General features: G+C 42.5%; 1 protein-coding gene across 2 annotated transcripts in view; it reads left to right on the plus strand.

Moving 5' to 3' along the window:
• Positions 1-513: 513 nt before the first annotated feature.
• CCNT1 (cyclin T1) overlaps positions 514-18,611 on the plus strand; it is a 24,733-nt gene continuing 6,635 nt past the window's right edge. For both annotated transcript variants that reach the window (XR_004274059.1, XM_032294956.1), the window contains exons 1-5: positions 514-1,039; positions 3,134-3,215; positions 9,160-9,288; positions 15,916-15,976; positions 17,165-17,227. Coding sequence is in view for 1 of the 2 variants with exons in the window: in XM_032294956.1 (XP_032150847.1) it covers positions 879-1,039; positions 3,134-3,215; positions 9,160-9,288; positions 15,916-15,976; positions 17,165-17,227 (496 nt within the window). In the remaining variant the exon portion in view is untranslated. The remainder of the gene's footprint in view (positions 1,040-3,133; positions 3,216-9,159; positions 9,289-15,915; positions 15,977-17,164; positions 17,228-18,611) is intronic.

The raw sequence follows: 18,611 nt of genomic DNA on the forward strand, positions 1-18,611 counted from the left end.
GAGCGCAGGAACTTGTAAATCGTGTAAGTGAGGGGTAGTGGTGGAGGCCTTCCACACTCCAGGGGCAGATTTAGTTCACCCATTCGCAAACAGAGATTTAAAAATTATCTCTTAGAGTTGTGCCGAATAAATGAAACAGTTTATTTAAGTCAATATTGTGCCTGGGACATGTAAGCTCTTAAGGTTACTAATTTCATTTTATTCCTTTGAGTTGGATCACTGTGGCGAAATGTGAAAATGTTTTCATGGCTTCGTCTACACATTAAAGCGACCTGTCCAAATGGGTTGTCGTATTTCGCATTGCTACCAACAATGTAACAGCTTTCTAGTTGCTTTATGTTCCGGTATACGAGAGAGCCCCGCCATTGGATTCTGTTTTTTAGTTTCTGACAGCCTCACCTATTTTCTCTTTGAAGTTCTCCAGCTGCCGCCCCATTTTACATCACCACTGCCATCACAAACGAAGTTCTCCTAAGAACCGCCAAGCGGCGCGTGGGCGGGCGCCTCATCCCACTACAATTGCGCCCTGGCAGCCTAAGCCCGGGCGCCAACGCTCACTCCGGTTCTCGCGAGAAGATACACGGTGCTTAAGCGAGAACTTCGAACCCCACCCCGCGTGACGCGTCTGCGTCTTCGGCTCAAGGTTTTTTTTCTGGTCATAGACTGTTAATTCGGCTTCGGGGATATAACGAGGTGCATTCCGGAAGTAGGTCCTTTGACTTTTGCTTCCTCTACGGAAGCGAGTCACAGCCTGGCGGTCGACGCTCAGCGGAAGTTCGTCAAGTCGCAGTTGCCCCCGCACAGCGGATGTGGGTCGCCTCGTAGGTGACGCTGGGAAGTGCTTGCAGCCTCCGCCGCTGCCTTCTGGTTGAAGCACTATGGAGGGAGACAGGAAGAACAACAACAAACGGTGGTATTTTACTCGAGAACAGCTGGAAAATAGCCCGTCCCGTCGTTTTGGCCTGGACCCAGATAAAGAACTTTCTAATCGCCAGCAGGCGGCCAATCTGCTCCAGGAAATGGGGCAGCGTCTTAACGTGTATCCTTGCGGCCTAGGCCTTCGGCCTTGGAGTTGGTCCCGCCATGCTCTGGCGTCCAGGTCTCAGGCTCTGGTGGGGGAAGAAAGTGGGGAAGACGGTGGGCAGGAGCTGGATGTCTAGTTGGGAGAACCCACAGTGGGCGGGCTGAAACTCAGTTCGCGCTAGGGAAGCGAGGCGGAATTGATTTCCCGCTCGCTCTCCCGTGCCACCAACCTTGCTGGGAATTCGTATCCTTCCTGGCTTTGTGTTTTAACCAGCCCCTCCAGCTCTCTCTTTGTGTTCTTATCTGCTCTGGTGACTTTAAGATACTTATTTTCCTCTGTGCCCTAGGGGGTCTGTGTCTGGCAGAGGTTTCTCTGTTGACGGCTGCCTCCCAAACCTAGTGTGTAAATTTCGAGAAATTCGGTACCTGAAAGTGTTACAAAGGGTGGTCCAGAATTAATGTCTCAGCCTTGGTCCAAAATCCATTCCTCCCATCTACTAGCTGTTTAAGAGACCTGTCAAATTCTTGGTCTTGTCTGTAAAATGGGATGATACTTCTTGTGTTTGATTCTGTGTCCATCATAATGCTTTGCATTCAGATGCTCAGTAGCAGCTGTTTTATAGAATTTCAGAGGAAAGAAAGATGTTTAGGTTTGTAGGGGCGTATACCCACGAATCTAATGTTTTAAGTAATTTACAAAATATTAAGTCCTTAAGTTATTTAGAGTGCTGGCGTGTATTTCATTTTCTGTTTCAAAAGTGAGGTAACGGCCGGGTGCGGTGGCTCACGCCTATAATCCCAGCTGTCTGGGAGGCCGAGGTGGGTGGGTCACCTGAGGTCAGGAGTTCGAGACCAGCCTGGACAATATGATGAAACCCCTGTCTCTATTAAAAATACAAAAAAGTTACCCCGGCGTGGTGGCGGGTTTCTGTAATCCCAGCTAGTCAGGAGGCTGAGACAGGAGAGTCGCTCGAACTCCGGAGGCTGCGTGGTTTCAGTGAGCCGAGATTGCCCCATTGCACTCCAGTCTGGGCAACAAGAGCGAAACTCCGTCTCAAAAACAAAAAACAAAAACCCATGAGGTAACTTCTCCCACATATTTTTGTTTGTCAGGAAATACACTTATTTTGTGGTGGAGAAAACCAGTACAAAGTTTTTTCCACTCTGTATGTGAAAATTTTCTTGGGTGTAGCTTCTATTTAAATGTGTGGCTGACAATAATGTTTGTATCTTAAGGATGTGTTCATCTCAAAATGGGTGTCTTTTTTATTGCCAGTTTGTTTCCTCCTGATGTCCAGGTTTGTTTCCTAAGCATCCTGTCAGTACGGAGTTAAACCTTTTTTGTTTGAAAGGGCAGGCGCGGTGGCTCAAGCTTGCAATCCCAACACTTGGGAGGCCGAGGCGGGCGGATGGCTTTAGCCCAGGAGTTCAGGACTAGCCTGGGCAGCATGGCGAAACCCTGTCTCTACAAAAATTAGCTGGGTGCGGTGGTGTTTGCCTGTATTTCCAACTACTCGGGAGGCTGACGCCAGAGAATCAATTGAGTTTGGGAGGCGGAGGTTGCAGTCAGTTGAGATCGCGCCATTGCACTCCAGCCTGCCTGGCTGTGGGAGTGAAACCCTGTCTTCAAAAAAATAAATAAATAAATAAATCCTATTTCAGTGTATCCTTAAAGTGCTTTCCTTTTTGCATGTGTGTTTTCATTAAGGTTGTCAGCCGGACACGGTGGCTCACACCTGTAATACCAGCACTTTTTGGGAGGCCAAGACCGGCGGATCACTTGAGGCCAGGAGTGAACCACTGCACCCAGCCAGGCCTTATATAGTTTTTTAAAAAAAATTCTGTCTACATCCATACATACTGAGAAGTTTATTTATTCAGCACATTTATATTAAATACGTTATATGTAAGGCAATGTGCTAAGCTCAGTGGGCAGTTAGTAATTCAGTGAACGAAAACAGAGCTGCTCTTTGATTTGGAGAGATTAAGTATGATTTTCGTTTAGTAGCATCTACTTTGCTTGGCCATTTCATCCTTTTGGGAGGAGATAGAGGTTATCCTTTCCAGAATTATACCTGTCTGTTTTTGGATCTTAACTTGAACACTTCAGCTCACAATTGACTATCAACACTGCTATAGTATACATGCATCGATTCTACATGATTCAGTCCTTCACACAATTCCATCGAAATGTAAGTATAATTTTTTAATCTCGTGTAATCCTTTTGTGATCGATTCCAATGACCTATTCCATTTGTGGTTGGTCTTTGCTACTGCACTATGATTTGAACTTCAGAATTTAGGGTTGATCACTTTCATTATGTGCCGTGTTGCTGTTCTGAATCCAACATTTCAGTTTTCCTGTAAAGTGTCTAGTGGATTTAGTACATCCATGTAGATTCTCCAGAGAAGTAGATTAGGTTGGGTGTAATGGCTCACAGCTTAATCCCAGCACTTTGAGAGACTGATCACTTGAGCTCAGGAGTTCAAAACCAGCCTGAGCAACATAGTGAGGCCTCATTTCTACAAAACATCAAAAAACAAAAACAAAAAACAACTAGCTGGATATGGTGGTATGCATTTGTGGTCTTAGCTACTCCAGAGGCTGGCCAGAGGATTGCTTGAACTCAAGGGGTTGAGAATGCAGTTGAGCCAAGATTGAGTCACTGCACTCCAGCCTGGGCATCAGAGTGACACTCTGTCTCAAAAAAAAAAAAAAAAAAAAAAAAAAAAAAAGCAGCTTCAGTAAAATTACTGAATAAATGAATAATCTGGTAATTATCTAATACAGAGATATTCTTTCTAACATTATATATATATTTTTTAGAGATAGGAGGTCTTGCTGTGTTGCCCAGGCTGGTCTTAAACTCCTGGCCTCAAGCTATCCTCCCACCCAAGTCTCCCAAAGTGCTGGGATTACAGGCATGGGCCACTGCACCTGGCTAGTGTAGGGATATTCTTTTGGACGTCATGACCTTTTTCAAAATCCATTGATTAATTTGAAGTTGTTGATCCTTTTTTTTTTTTTTTTTTTTTTTTTTTTTTTTTTTTTTTTTTTTTTTGAGACGGAGTTTCGCTCTTGTTACCCAGGCTGGAGTGCAATGGCGCGATCTCGGCTCACCGCAACCTCCGCCTCCTGGGTTCAGGCAATTCTCCTGCCTCAGCCTCCTGAGTAGCTGGGATTACAGGCACGCGCCACCATGCCCAGCTGATTTTTTGTATTTTAAGTAGAGATGGGGTTTCACCATGTTGACCAGGATGGTCTCGATCTGTTGACCTCGTGATCCACCCGCCTCGGCCTCCCAAAGTGCTGGGATTACAGGCTTGAGCCACCGCGCCCGGCTGAAGTTGTTGATCCTTTTTAGAGAATTGATTTTAGGCACATTTTGGAATCAATAGATTCCAGATTTAAAATCACCTTTTAACATGTTAATTCTAAGTTTAGGTGTGATGAATCCAAATTTAAATTTGAGAGGACTTAATACATTAAGTGTGGCATAATCATCAATGTGGCATTGATATGTTATATATCCTGTCAAGTCCTCAGGCATTTGTGTGTGTGTGTGTGTGTGTGTGTGATTACAAAGGTATTACAGGCTGGGTGGATCACAAGGTCAGGACTGTGAGACCAGCCTGGCAAACATGATGAAACCACATCTCTACTAAAAATACAAAAATTAGCCAGGCATGGTGGCACGCACCTGTAATCCTAGCTACTCAGGAAGCTGAGGCAGGAGAATCGTTTGAACCTGGGAGGTGGAGGTTGCAGTGAGCCGAGATCGTGCCACTGCACTCCAGCCTGGGTGACACAGTGAGACTCTGTCTCAAACAACAACAAAAACAATAACAAAAAAAAGCAAAAAAAATCACCAAAGGTATTGTAATAAATTCACGTGGTAAAAATTAAGACAGTACAGAAATGTATGTGGAAAGTGAAAATTCCTCTGTAATCCCATCCAGAGAGAAGCATTGATAAATGTTTGGTATATAATGGGCCAGACACTTTTCTGTGCATATAAACTTGCACTTATGTATTTCTTTTTATATTACTATTTTTTGAGACGGAGTCTCCCTCTGTCGCCAGGCTGGAGTGCAGTGGTGCAATCTCGGCTCACTGCAACCTCCACCTCCTTGGTTCAAGCGATTCTTCCACCTCAGCCTCCCGAGTAGCTGGGACCACAGGCACATGCTACCATGCCAGGCCAATTTTTGTATTTTTAGTAGAGACAGGGTTTCACCATGTTGGCCAGGATGGTCTTGATCTCTTGACCTCGTGATCTGCCCGCCTCAGCCTCCCAAAGTGCTGGGATTATAGGTGTGAGCCACTGCGCCCGGTCACTTCTGTATTTCTATTTAAAAATTGCATCTTGCTATGCTACTGTTACACAGCTTGCCTCTGTGATGTAACAGTATGTGTCTGACATCTTTCCATATTGATTTCTCATTATTATTATTTGGATTTCTTATTATTTTAAGTTGCCACATGGTATTTGTTTAGTTACTGTAGTTTATTTAATCAGCTCTTTATTGATAGCTATTTGGGTTGTTCTAGTTTATTATATTGTAGCTTATGTTTCATGGGATAGTCTTGTACATATATAGTGTGCTTACATATGCATTTTGATATAAGTTCCTATAGATGAAATTGCTGTGCCCAAAGTATACAATATATAAACATTTTCATAGCGTCATTTTGCCCTACTGAAAGATTATACATTGTTTCCAGCACTATAGATGAGGGTCCTTTTCTTTCCACCCCAACAAACAGCACATACTCATTACTTTAAGAAACATTTAGACTGGCGCCAGGGGGCTCACACCTGTGATTCCAGCACTGTGGGAGGCCAAGGCAGGTGGATCACAAGGTCAGGAAGTTCAAGACGAGCCTGGCCAATATGGTGAAAACCCGTCTCTCTAAAAATATGAAAATTAGCTGGGTGTGGTAGCACACATCTGTAGTCCTAGCTACTTGGGAGGCTGAGGCAGAAGAATCACTTAAACCCGGAAGGCGGAGGTTGCAGTGAGCTGAGATCACACCAGTGCACTCCAGCCTTGGTGACAGAGCAAGACTCTGTCTCAAAAAAAAAAAAAAGGAAAAATTATTTTTTTAATGAAAAAAAAATTTTTTTTTTTGAGACAGAGTCTCCTCTGTTGCCCAGGGGGTGCAGTGGTGGAATCTCTGCTCACTACAACCTCTACCTTCTGGGTTCAAGTGATTCTCATGCCTCAGCCTCCTGAGTAGCTGAGATCACAAGGCCTGTGCCATCACGCCCAGCTAAGTTACGTATTTTTAGCAGACACAAGGTTTTACCATGTTGGCCAGGCTGGTCTTCAACTTCTGACCTCAGGTGATCTGCCCACCTTAGCCCCCCACAATGCTGGGATTAAAGGCATGAACTACTGTGCCCGGCCATATATACTGAGTTCTAACCACTTATCAAGCACTAGGGATACATTAGTGAACAAGACTGATGGGTACTAAAAATTTTTTTTTTTTAATTTTCATTTTTTTCTGGAGATGGGGTCTTGTTATGTTTCCTAGGCTGATTTTGAACTCCTGGGCTCAAGTGATTCTCCTGCCTCAGCCTCCTCAAGTGCTGGAATTACAGACATGAGCCATCATGCCCATCCTTTCTGGCCTCTTTTTATTATGATTATCTTATTTATATGAGCTCTTCATATATTAGAGCTGTTGTCAGGTTTGTATATTAGAGCTGTTGTGAATATTTTTCTCATATTTTTTGTATTTCTTCATTTGTAGTGTTTTGGAGCCTAGAGCTCTTGCCTTTCTGTCTTTTCTTGGCTGGAGTGCCGTGATACAATCTTGGCTCACTGCAGCCTCAACCTCCCGGGCTTAAGTGTTCCTCCCACACTTCTACCTCCCGAGTTGCAGGGATTACAGGTGTGACACTATGTCTGGCTAATTTTTTTTGTATTTATAGAGGGTGTTTCTCCATGTTGCCCCAGCTGACTTTGACCTCCTGAGCTCAAGAGATTCACCTGCTTTGGCCTCTCAAAGTGCTGGGATTATGAAGGTGGACCACTGCACTTGGTCTCTCTTTTGTTTTGAAAATTTTTATTGGGAGGCCGGGCGTGGTGGCTCAAGCCTGTAATCCCAGCACTGTGGGAGGCCGAGGCGGGTGGATCACGAGGTCAAGAGATCGAGACCATCCTGGTCAACATGGTGAAACCCCGTCTCTACTAAAAATACAAAAAATTAGCTGGGCATGGTGGCGCGTGCCTGTAATCCCAGTGGCTCAGGAGGCTGGGGCAGGAGAATTGACCAAACCCGGGAGGCGGAGGTTGCGGTGAGCCGAGATCGCGCCATTGCACTCCAGCCTGGGTAACAAGAGCGAAACTCCGTCTCAAAAAAAAAAAAAAGAAAATTTTTATTGGGGTATGACATACAGGAAAGCACAAAAATCTGAATCATACAGATTGATTAAATTTTGCATTGTCATTTTGCATTATTATTATTATTTTTTGAGACGGAGTTTCGCTCTTGTTGCCCAGGCTGGAGTGCAATGGCGCGATCTCGGCTCACCACAACCTCCGCCTCCTGGGTTCAGGCAATTCTCCTGCCTCAGCCTCCTGAGTAGCTGGGATTACAGGCATGCGCCACCATGCCCAGCTGATTTTTTGTATTTTTAGTAGACACGGGGTTTCACTATGTTGACCAGGATGGTCTCGATCTCTTGACCTCGTGATCCACCCGCCTCGGCCTCCCAAAGTGCTGGGATTACAGGCGTGAGCCACCGCGCCCGGCCCATTTTGCATTATTATATGTAGTCACCACTCAGACCAAGTTACAGTGTATTTCTTTCTTTCTTTTCTTTTTTTGAGATGTAGTCTTGCTCTGTTGCCCAGGCTGGAGTGCAGTGGCTTGATCTCAGCCTACTGCGACCTCTGCCTCCTGGGTTCCTGGATTTGAGTGATTCTGCTCCTCAGCCTCCTGAGTAGCTGGGATTACAGGCATGCGCCACCATACCCGGCTAATTTTTGTATTTTTAGTAGAGACAGGTTTTCACCATGTTTGTCAGGCTGGTCTCAAACTCCTGACCTCGTGATCCGCCCACCTAAACCTCCCAAAGTGCTAGGATTACAGGCGTGAGCCACCTCACCTGGCCCCAGTACAGTGTATTCCTAATACTGTGATAGGTATAGTGCTTATATTTTGTTTTATTTATTTATTTATTTTGAGACAGTTTCACTCTTGTTGCCCAAGCTGGAGTGCAATGGTGTCATCTCAGCTCACTGCAACCTCCGCCTTCCAGGTTCAAGTGATTCTCCTGCCTTAGCTTCCCAAGTAGTTGGGATTACAGGCGTGTGCCACCATGCCTGGCTAATTTTTTTGTAATCCCAGCACTTTGGGAAGCCGAGTTGGGTGGAGGTCAGGAGTTCGAGACCAGCTTGGCCAACATAGTGAAACCCCGTCTCTACTAAAAATACAAAAATTAGCCAGGGTTGGTGGCTCATACCTGTAGTCCCAGCACTTTAGGAGGCCAAGGTGGGCAGATCACAAGGTCAAGAGATTGAGATCATACTGGCCAACATGGTGAAACCCCATCTCTACTAAAAATGCAAAAATTAGCCAGGCATGATAGTGTGCACCTGTAATCCCAGCTACTCAGGAGGCTGAGGCAGGAAAATCACTTGAACCTGGGAGGCAGAAGTTGCAGTGAGCTGAGATTGCGCCACGGCACTCCAGCCTGGCGACAGAGTGAGACTCTGTCTCAAAAAAATAAATAAATGAATGAATTTAGCTGGGCATGGTGGTGTACACCTGTAGTCCCAGCTACTGGGGAGGTTGAGGTAGGAGAATTGCTTAAACCCGGGAGGTGAAGGTTGTGGTGAGCCGAGATCGCACCACTGCACTCCAACCAGGGCAGCAGAGCGTGACTTCATCTTTAAAAAAAAAAAAAAAAAATGTATCGAGTGATTTGTAATTGGTGTTTGGAAGTAGACATGGATTAATGGATAGGAGAGGGAAGGATACTAAAAGCTGGGGGAAAAGTGTAAAGAGGTGACAAAGTAGAGGCAAGCAAATAAGTTGATTTGAGACTTAGCTCCTCTTTAGATCTACCTTGATCTAAAAATGAATAAATTGATAACAAATATGATTTATTTTCTCTCCAGTCTGTGGCTCCAGCAGCCTTGTTTCTAGCAGCTAAAGTGGAGGAGCAGCCCAAAAAATTGGAACATGTCATTAAGGTGGCACATACTTGTCTGCATCCTCAGGAATCCCTTCCTGATACTAGAAGTGAGGTAGGAGATGAATTACACATCTGTTTTTCTTATTATTTTTTCTTTTTTTTCCCCTACTCCCAAGCATGCCCTGGATCTTTATGTATTTTGATGCAATTTAATTTTGTAACTTTGATTTATTGAAGTTTGGATTGGGGTTGTTAAAAGAACCTTTTAGTGTTGGTGTTTTCCTTAACAACGAAACAATTAGAGCAGATGTGGTGGCTCACACCTGTAATCCCAGCACTTTGGGAGAGTAAGGTGGGAGAATCACTTGAGGGTAGTTCAAGACCAGCCTGGACAACATAGTAAGACCCTGTCTCTATATTAAAAAACAAACAAACAAACAAAAACCAGATGTGGTGGCTCATCCCTGTAGTCCCAGCACTTTGGGAGGCTGAGGCAGGAGAATTGCTTGAGCCCAATTCAAGACCAGCTCTGGCAACACAGTGAGACCCCATTTCTCCAAAAAAAAAGCTGAGTGTGCTGGCTCACATTTTTAGTCCCAGCTACTTGGGAGGCTGAGGTGGGAGGGTTGCTTAAGCATGGGATGTTGAGGCTGCAGTGAGCCATGATTACACCACTGCAGGCAACTGTCTCAAAACAAAACAAAACATAATTTTATGGTAAAAGTTTTACATTTGTTGCAATAAAATTTAAAAATAACAGAAAAATTAAGAAAATATCTGTCAGATGTATTCTAGACCAACAGTCCCAGACCTTTTTTGGCATCTGGGACTGGTTTCATGGGAGACAGTTTTTACATGGATGGAGGGATGGGGTTGGAGATGGTTTTGGGATAATTCAAGCACATTACATTTATTGTTCACTTTTCTATTATTACATTTTTATACATAACGAAATAACTGTATAACTCACCATAATGTAGAGTCAGTGGGAGCCGTGAGCTGATCAGACAGGAGGCAGAGCTCAGGTAGCAATGTGAATGATGGGGAGCGACTGTAAATACAGATAAAGCTTCATTCACTTGCTTGCTGCTTGCCTCCTGCTGTGCAGTCTAGTTCATAACAGGCCATGGAACCCCTGTTCTAGACCACTGAAGCACAGGTATACTAGTGAACTACTGTTATTTGTGGCTTCTTTTCTATAAATAGCTATGTGTGCATGTATTTTGTCTCTTTTTTTTTTTGCTTACTATATCCCAAATATTTTCCCATCTGATTGATTCTCTGCTTTTCAAAAATGTCTGGCTAGTATTTAATGATAAATGTGCATGTGTATGTAGTTGTAACCATGCTCCATTAAGAAAGTCTAGATAAGGCCGGGCGCGGTGGCTCACGCCTGTAATCCCAGCACTTTGGGAGGCCGAGGCGGGTGGATCACAAGGTGAAGAGATCGAGACCATCCTGGTCAACATGGTGAAACCCCGTGTCTACTAAAAATACAAAAAATTAGCTGGGCATGGTGGTGCGTGCCTGTAATCCCAGCTACTCAGGAGGCTGAGGCAGGAGAATTGCCTGAACCCAGGAGGTGGAGGTTGTGGTGAGCTGAGATCGCGCCATTGCACTCCAGCCTGGGTAACAAGAGCGAAACTCCGTCTCCTCAAAAAAAAAAAAAAAAAAAAGAAAGTCTAGATAATTTCTAGCTTTTCATCATTAGAAATGTTATGAAAAATACTTTTTTTTTTTTGAGACAGGGTCTCGCTGTGTTGTCTTGGCTGGAGTGTGATAATGTGGTCATGGCTCACTGTGGCCTTGACCTCCCGGGCTCAGGTGATCCCCCCACACCTCAGCCTCCCAAATAGCTGGGACTATAGATGTGCGCCACCATGCCCAGCTGGTTTTTGTAGAGATGGGGTTTTGCCAGATTGCCCAGGCTGCTCTTGACCTCGAGCTCAAGCAATCCTTCCTCCTTGGCCTCCCAAGTGCTGGGATTACAGGTGCCCACCACCATGCCCAGCTAATTTCTGTATTTTTAGTAGAGAAGGGGTTTCACTATGTTGGCCAGGCTGGTCTAGAACTCCTGATAAAGGGTGATCAACCCACCTCGGCCTTCCAAAGTGCTGGATTACAGGCATGAGCCACTGCACCCAGCCGATATATATTCTTCCAGATCTTTATCCTGCACATATCCACAGAGCTTTTTTGATTTTTTCCATCCTTTTTTGAGTTTTTTAAGGAAGGAAAAGGCTGAACATGGTGGCTTACGCTTGTAATCCCAGCGCGTTGGGAGGTCGAGATGGGAGGATTGCTTGAGCCCAGGAGTTCAAGACCAGCTTGGGCAACATGGTAAAACCCCATCTCTACCAAAAATACAGAAATTAGCTGGGCATGGTGGTGGATGCCTGTGGTCCCAGCTACTCAGGAGGCTGAGGTGGGAGGATTGCTTGAGCCTGGGAGGCAGCGGTTGCAGTAAGATGGCGGTATTACACTCCAGCCTAAGTGACAGAGCCAAACTCTATCTCAAAAATAAAATAGGAAGAAAAGTCTCTCCTGGTGTTAGGAGTCAGTGATTGGGGAGTGATGAATTGAGAGGTCTGACACTTGTAAGTGATTGGAGAAAAATTATGGATTTGTGGCACTAGATTATTTAAGCCTCTTACAATGAATGTGTGGCTTGTCCTTTATCAAATAAATAAATGGAATTGTGTGTTTTCTTATGTTGGAGAGAGATTTTTTGGAAGGCAAGGGAGTTTTTGTTTTTGGTAATAATCCTTCCTAATAATGTTTGCATAGCAGTGTCTTGATTTCCTTCATTTTTCTGTTTATGCCACACCAGTAGCTCTTGTGGAAAGAGTGATTGCTGTGGACTTTGTTCAGGTTTGAGACTAGTAAATGCCATTGGTCTATAGAATTGAGTTAACAGAATTAAACAAAATATAACTTCTTACCTGAGTCTGCAGTTCTTGTGAGTTTGTTAGGGAGAAGATATTTTCTCCTATATGGAAGGGAGAACTAGCATAGTTTTAAGTTCTTAATGACATATTCAAATCATAAAGTTATGAAAAAGGAGATCCCAATCCAGACCCCAAGAAAGAGTTCTTGGATTTCACAGAAGAGTTCAAGGTGAGTCACAGAGTACAGTGAGAAGAGATAGTTGACTATAAGCGACTCACTTACAGAGTAGGGTATCCTCAGAAAGCAAGAGAAGGAATGTCTCATCTTTAGGCATTTTTTTAAAAATTAAAATTTATTTTATTTTTTGAGACAAAATCTTACTGTGTCATTCAGGATGGAGTACAGTGGCACGATGGTGGCTCACTCACAAGGTGGTATCCTCAACCTCCCTGAGCTCAGGTGCTCCTCAGACTTCAGCATCCCAAGTAGCTGGGACTACAGGCACACCCAGCTAATTTTTCTATTTTTTGTAGAGACAGATTTTGCCATGTTGTCCCGGCTGGTCTCTACTCATGACCTCAAGCTACCAGCCTGCCTCAGCCTCTCAAAGTGCTGAGATTACAGGTGTGAGCCCCCATGGCCAGCCTTTTAAGCATTTCTTATGTAGGGGTCTTATCTATGTAAAAGCTAAGGTATGTCTACATGTGGGTGGGTTGACATTGTGACAAAATGTATTATTTTGTTGATTTAACGAAAACTATCTTTGGCATTTTAGTGTGTAAGCACATCAAAGCATGACTATATTTAAAAAGTATATATCATTATGTGCTATCAAGACATCGGAACATTTTGTTGTAGGAGTTTGTTCTTTCAGGCATTATTAAGCTGCTTCCTTAGCTGCAAATGTCTTATGACCATGGGTCATGACTTGCAAGGAGTGTGCCTTGCTAGTTTTAAGATGAAGGTGATTTTCAAAATAATGTTACCCTGCCTATGGTGGGTTCCTGTTTCCTTAAGAAAAGTTAACATTAGGTCTTTTAACTACCGACCCAGGTCTCATTTTCTTAGAGTTCTAGATCAGTACTGTCCAATAGAAAGATAGTGGGAGCCACATATTTAATTTAAAAATTTTAACTTTTCATTAAACTTTATTAAAATCTTTTTTTTTTTTTTTTTTTATTTTGTTTTTTTTGTTTTGTTTTTTCTTTTTTTATCCCCGGGTGCTAGTGCGGGGACTCTCTCTGCCATCTGGGTTCAACCATTTCTCCTGCCTCAGCCTCCTGAGTAGCTGGGATTACAGGCACGCGCCACCATGCCCAGCTAATTTTTTTGTAGTTTTGGTAGAGACGGGGTTTCACCATGTTGACCAGGATGGTCTCGATCTCTTGACCTCATGATCCACCCGCCTCGGCCTCCCAAAGTGCTGCGATTACAAGCGTGAGCCACCGCGCCCGGCTAAAATCTATTTTTTAAAAGGAAACTATATATATAATACAATGTCCAATATGTAAAATACAGGCTATATTTAACAAATGTATAATACAATATTTATTTAACATGTAATACATATATTTAACCCAGTATATTCAATACATTGGCATTTTAGCGTATAATGAATGTTAAAAAGTTACTAATGGGTTATTTTACATTCTTTCCTTTTCTTTTTTTGAGACCGACTCTCGCTGTGTCACGTAGGCTGGAGTGCAGTGGTGCAATCTCAGCTTACTGCAACCTTCACCTCCTGGGTTCAAGCTATTCTCCTGCCTCAGCCTCCGGAGTAACTGCAATTACAGGCATGCGCCACCATGCCCGGCTAATTTTTGGTATTTTTAGTAGAGACAAGATTTCGCTATGTTGGCCAGGCTGGTCCCGATCTCTTGGCCTCAAGTGATCTGCCCACTTCTGCCTCCCAAAGTGCTGGTATTACAAGCGTGAGCCACTGTGCTTAGCCTTTTTTTTTTTTTCTTTTTTGAGGCAGGTCTTGCTTTGCTGCCCATGCTGGAGTGTGGTGGTGTGACCAAGGCTCACTGCAGCCTCAACTTCCTGGGCTCAATTGATCTTCCCGCCTCAGCTCTCAAAGTAGTTAGGACTATAGGTGCGCACCATGATGCCCAGCTAATTTTTTGTATTTTTGGTAGAGACAGGGTCTTGCTATGTTTCCCAGGCTGGTCTCAATCTCGTGGACTCAAGTGATCTGCCCACCTCAGCCTCCCGAAATGTTGGGATTACAGGCATGAGCCACTGTGCCCAGCTGTTTTCTTTGAGACAGAATCTCGCTTTGTTGCCTATGTTAGAGTGTAGTAGCAAGATTGTAGCCCACTGCAGCCTCATACACCTGGGCCGAGGTGATTGTTTCACCTCACCCACCCAAGTAACTAGGACTATAGCTGCATGCCGCCACTCTCAGTTCATTTTTAATTTTTTTTGTAGAGATGGGGGAGTCTCACCATGTTGCCCAGGCTGGTCTCGAACTCTTGGCCTTTGAAGAATCCTCCCACCCTGGCCTCCCAAAGTGTTAGGATTCTAGATGTGAGCAACCATGCCCAGCTACATTTTTAATTTTTCATTATTTTTTATTTTTTTGAGAAGGAGTCTTGCTCTGTTGCCCAGGCTGGAGTGCAGTAGCATAGTCTTGGCTCACTGCAACTGCCACCTCCAAAGTTCAAGCAATTCTCTGCATCGGACTCCCTGGGATTACAGGCACGTGCCACCACACCCAGCTAAGTGGTTTTAGTAGAGACAGGATTTCACCATCTTGGGCAGGCTAGTCTTGAACTCCTGACCTCGTGACCTACCCACCTCAGCCTCCCAAAGTGCTGGGATTACAGGCATGAGCCACTGTGCCTGGCCCATTTTTTAATTTTCTAACTGTCTTAAAAATCCAGTTATGTGCTATGGTTATAGCACATGTCAATTTAGACTAGCTACATTTCAAGTGATGAATGGCTACATGTGGCTGGTTGCTATAGTTTTGGCTGGCATGTACCTGAGAACATTTTTTTATTACCTTTTCCTTTGAACTCTTCTGTTACTTTTTAGAAACCTAGCATGGTCCCAGAGGGGAAGGTCTAATAGGAGTCAAATGTTTGATATCAGTTAAATGCTTACAGTACTGTAGGAAGGTTCTGCAAATGTATTTTGGTGATGTTGAAAAATATATACTTTACAGCTGGGCACGGTGGCTCACACCTGTAATCCTAGCGCTTTGGGAGGCTGAGGTGGGTGGATCACCTGAAGTCAGGAGTTCGAGACTAGCTTTGCCAGCATGGTGAAACCCGTCTCTACTAAATACACAAAAATTAGCCAGGCATGGTGGAAGGTATCTGTAATCCCAGCTACTCGGGAGGCTGAGGCAGGAGAATTGCTTGAACCTGGGAGGTGGAGGTTGCAGTGAGCTGCGATCATGCCGCTGCACTCTAGCCTGGGCAGCTGAGTGAGACTCTGTCTCAAAAAGAAAAAAAAAGAAAAACATATGCTTTAAATTTTCTTGTATCTGAATCACATGAACCGTAAAACCTAAAGTTAGTCCGAAAATGAACCAAAGAAAGAAAAAAGAGAAAGAAAAAAAAAAGAAGAAGAAAATGAACCAAATATCTGGTGCTTTTCCTGTAGCCATATATGAATAAAGTATGTCTCTCAGTGTACTGCCTTTTTTTTTTTTTTTTTTTTTTTTTTAAATAAGAAAATCTTCACTGAATGGGCATAAAGGATAAAGATTGTATTTCAGTTCTTAACTCTACTTCCTATCTCCATTCATACCTTTTATTGTTTTGGTTTCCTGGGAGGGAGTGTTAGAATTGTTTATATATTGTGCCTTTGTGGGAAATAATTTCTGTCTTTTCACTTTTAGGCTTATTTGCAACAAGTTCAAGATCTGGTCATTTTAGAAAGCATAATTTTGCAGACTTTAGGTAAGTTTATTTTCCTTTGAAACTTTTTTAAAAAATTATGCAATAAAATAATATGATTTTAAAAATTTGCTAAATAGGAAGAAAATTACTTGGGAAAGTTTTTGTAGTATCATCTGTTTCTAGATTATAGTTGTAGACTGAGTTTAACCTTGCCTATTCCATATAACAAATGCAGGTAGTACAGCTGACCTTTGACGTAGCAATTAGTGGATTTTTTTTTCTTTTCATTCTAGGGTTCATGATTTGCTTTTTAAGTTTTGCTGATTTACCTTCAAAAATTATAAAAACTATAGATAAATAATGTTTTTCCTTCTATTTATTGTTGTGGTCTGTAACAGCATTTATTTTTAAAATTGGTAACTAGTGTTCAGAACATCAGAGTGACAGTGGGAGAACTGAAGCTTTAGTGGTTGCATGGGCGACTCTGATGATGTTATTATCTGTTATTTTCATCACATAGGCTGCCTTTAAAAATTTAGAAAATATGAAAATAAATATTTTTTTATCCTTGTTCTTTTGGGCTATCATTTTTCTCTAGGTAGGGTATGATTTCATGAGTTGTACTTGAAAGTTATTGGTACAGATTTTTTTTTGCACATATATATACATGATGAGTTCTTCAGAGTTTCCCTCTCAAGTTAATTTCTTCTAGTCAACTTTTTTTCTTTTTCTTCTTCTTTTCTTTCTTTTTTTTTTTTTTTTTTTGAGATGGAGTCTTGCTCTGTCTCCAGGCTGGAGTGTAGTGGCATGATCTGGGCTCACTGCAACCTCTGACTCCCTGGTTCAAGAGATTCTCCTGCATCAGCCTCTTGAGTGTGCTGGGATTACAGGCACATGACACCATGCCCAGCAAATTTTTTGTATTTTTAGTAGAGACGGGGTTTCACCATGTTGGCCAGCATGGTCTCAATCTCTTGACCTCGTGATCCTCCCGTCTTGGCCTCCCAAAGTACTGGGATTACAGGCGTGAGCCACCATGCCCAGCCTAGTCAACTTTTTTTTAAAAAAATATCTTCAAATTAATCGTATTTCATGGGACAGTGATATTTTTCTGTTGGAATAAATTTCTTTTAATATTTTAATGTGGAAACCAGTAAGCTCTAATTCACAATCAGTTGTCCTTTTACAATACTTTGTAAAAATGTAAATTTCTTGATAGTTTTTTAACCAGCTACTTTTTCTTTTAAGGCTTTGAACTAACAATTGACCACCCACATACTCATGTAGTAAAGTGCACTCAACTTGTTCGAGGTAAGAAATCCCAATTTAGGAAGACTCTTTCAAATTGTTTTCCCATTTAGCGGTTGTGGTTTGTTGTGGACAATACATCATAGTTTTGCTTTGGCGAAAAGTTAAAAGGCCTACTTGGCTTAAATCAAAATGAGTTGTTCTGACTTGGAGTTGTTTTTCTCTTGGGCTCTTACTAATATTTTTAGATGATCTCTAGTTAAAGACAGCTAACCTCTTGAGAATGTTTGTCAAAATTGGGCAGGTTTTGAAGAGTTATTTAATAGCAATTTTAAGAAAGTCTTGGAGAGTGGGTGATCTTATTTTAGTTCTGGGGTTGATTAAAGGCCACCTAGAGGATCTTATATTATTTATTTGAGCTTTTCATGATTTACAATCTCTTGGCAGAACTTTTCTTTTTAATTCTAATTTAACAATAGTATATAATTGAATGAAAATCTCTTATTTAGTTTAGTATCAAGAATATCTGAACACTACTGTGCATTTAAGTGCCTTTTATGATTTTGTAGGCCAAACTGATAATTGGTCTTATTTTACATTTTACTAATGTGTGTTTCAGGTGAAAATTCCCAGTTTCCCAAGTTCTTTATATTTGAAAGTATTGAAATGTTAGATTGAACAAGGATGAGATTAGAGATGGATGTAAATATTGAGAAGATTGTGTCCTAAGGAAGATAAAAATTTGCTTTGTTACCCAGAACAGTTTGTTTTGGAGAAGTTAAATTTTTTTATTGTGATATATTACATTATTTGATGATTTGGGAATTAAATTACAGGCTACTAAATTGAAAACTTTCTTAACAGCAAAAGTCACTTTTCCCAAATATATCAAAGTCTTCTAGATTCTGATCTTGCTTCTAGATGATCTTAGTTCATCCTGTAGTTCAGTGTTTCTCAGTGAATCCTTACATCAGAATCTCTGGGTTATTTGTTTAAAAATGCCATTGCACCGGGGTGTGATGGGTCACACCTGTAATCACAGCATGTTGGCAGAGGTGGGCGGACACCTGAGGTCAGGAGTTTGAGACCAGCCTGGTCAACATGGTGAAACCCCATCTCTACTAAAAATACAAAAATTAGCTGGGTGTGGTGGCATACGCCTGTAATCCCAGTTACTTGGGGGGCTGAGGCAGGAGAATTGCTTGAAGCTGGGAGGGAGAGGTTGCAGTGAGCCAAGATGATGCCATTGTACTCCAGCCTGGGTGACAGAGCCATTTTCTGTCCCTAACAAAAAAAAAAAAAAAAAAAAATACTATGGCACTCCAGCCTGGACAACAGAGTGAGACTCCATCTCAAAAAAAGAAATGCTTGTACCCTTCTTCAAACATTTAATGGAGTTTTAGGAAGAGGTCCAACAATTGACATTTTTTTTTTTTTTTTTTTTTTT

The sequence above is a fragment of the Sapajus apella genome, unplaced genomic scaffold (assembly GCF_009761245.1).
Source record: "Sapajus apella isolate SASKATOON/1434 unplaced genomic scaffold, GSC_monkey_1.0 scaffold2, whole genome shotgun sequence".
Lineage (NCBI taxonomy): Eukaryota > Metazoa > Chordata > Mammalia > Primates > Cebidae > Sapajus > Sapajus apella.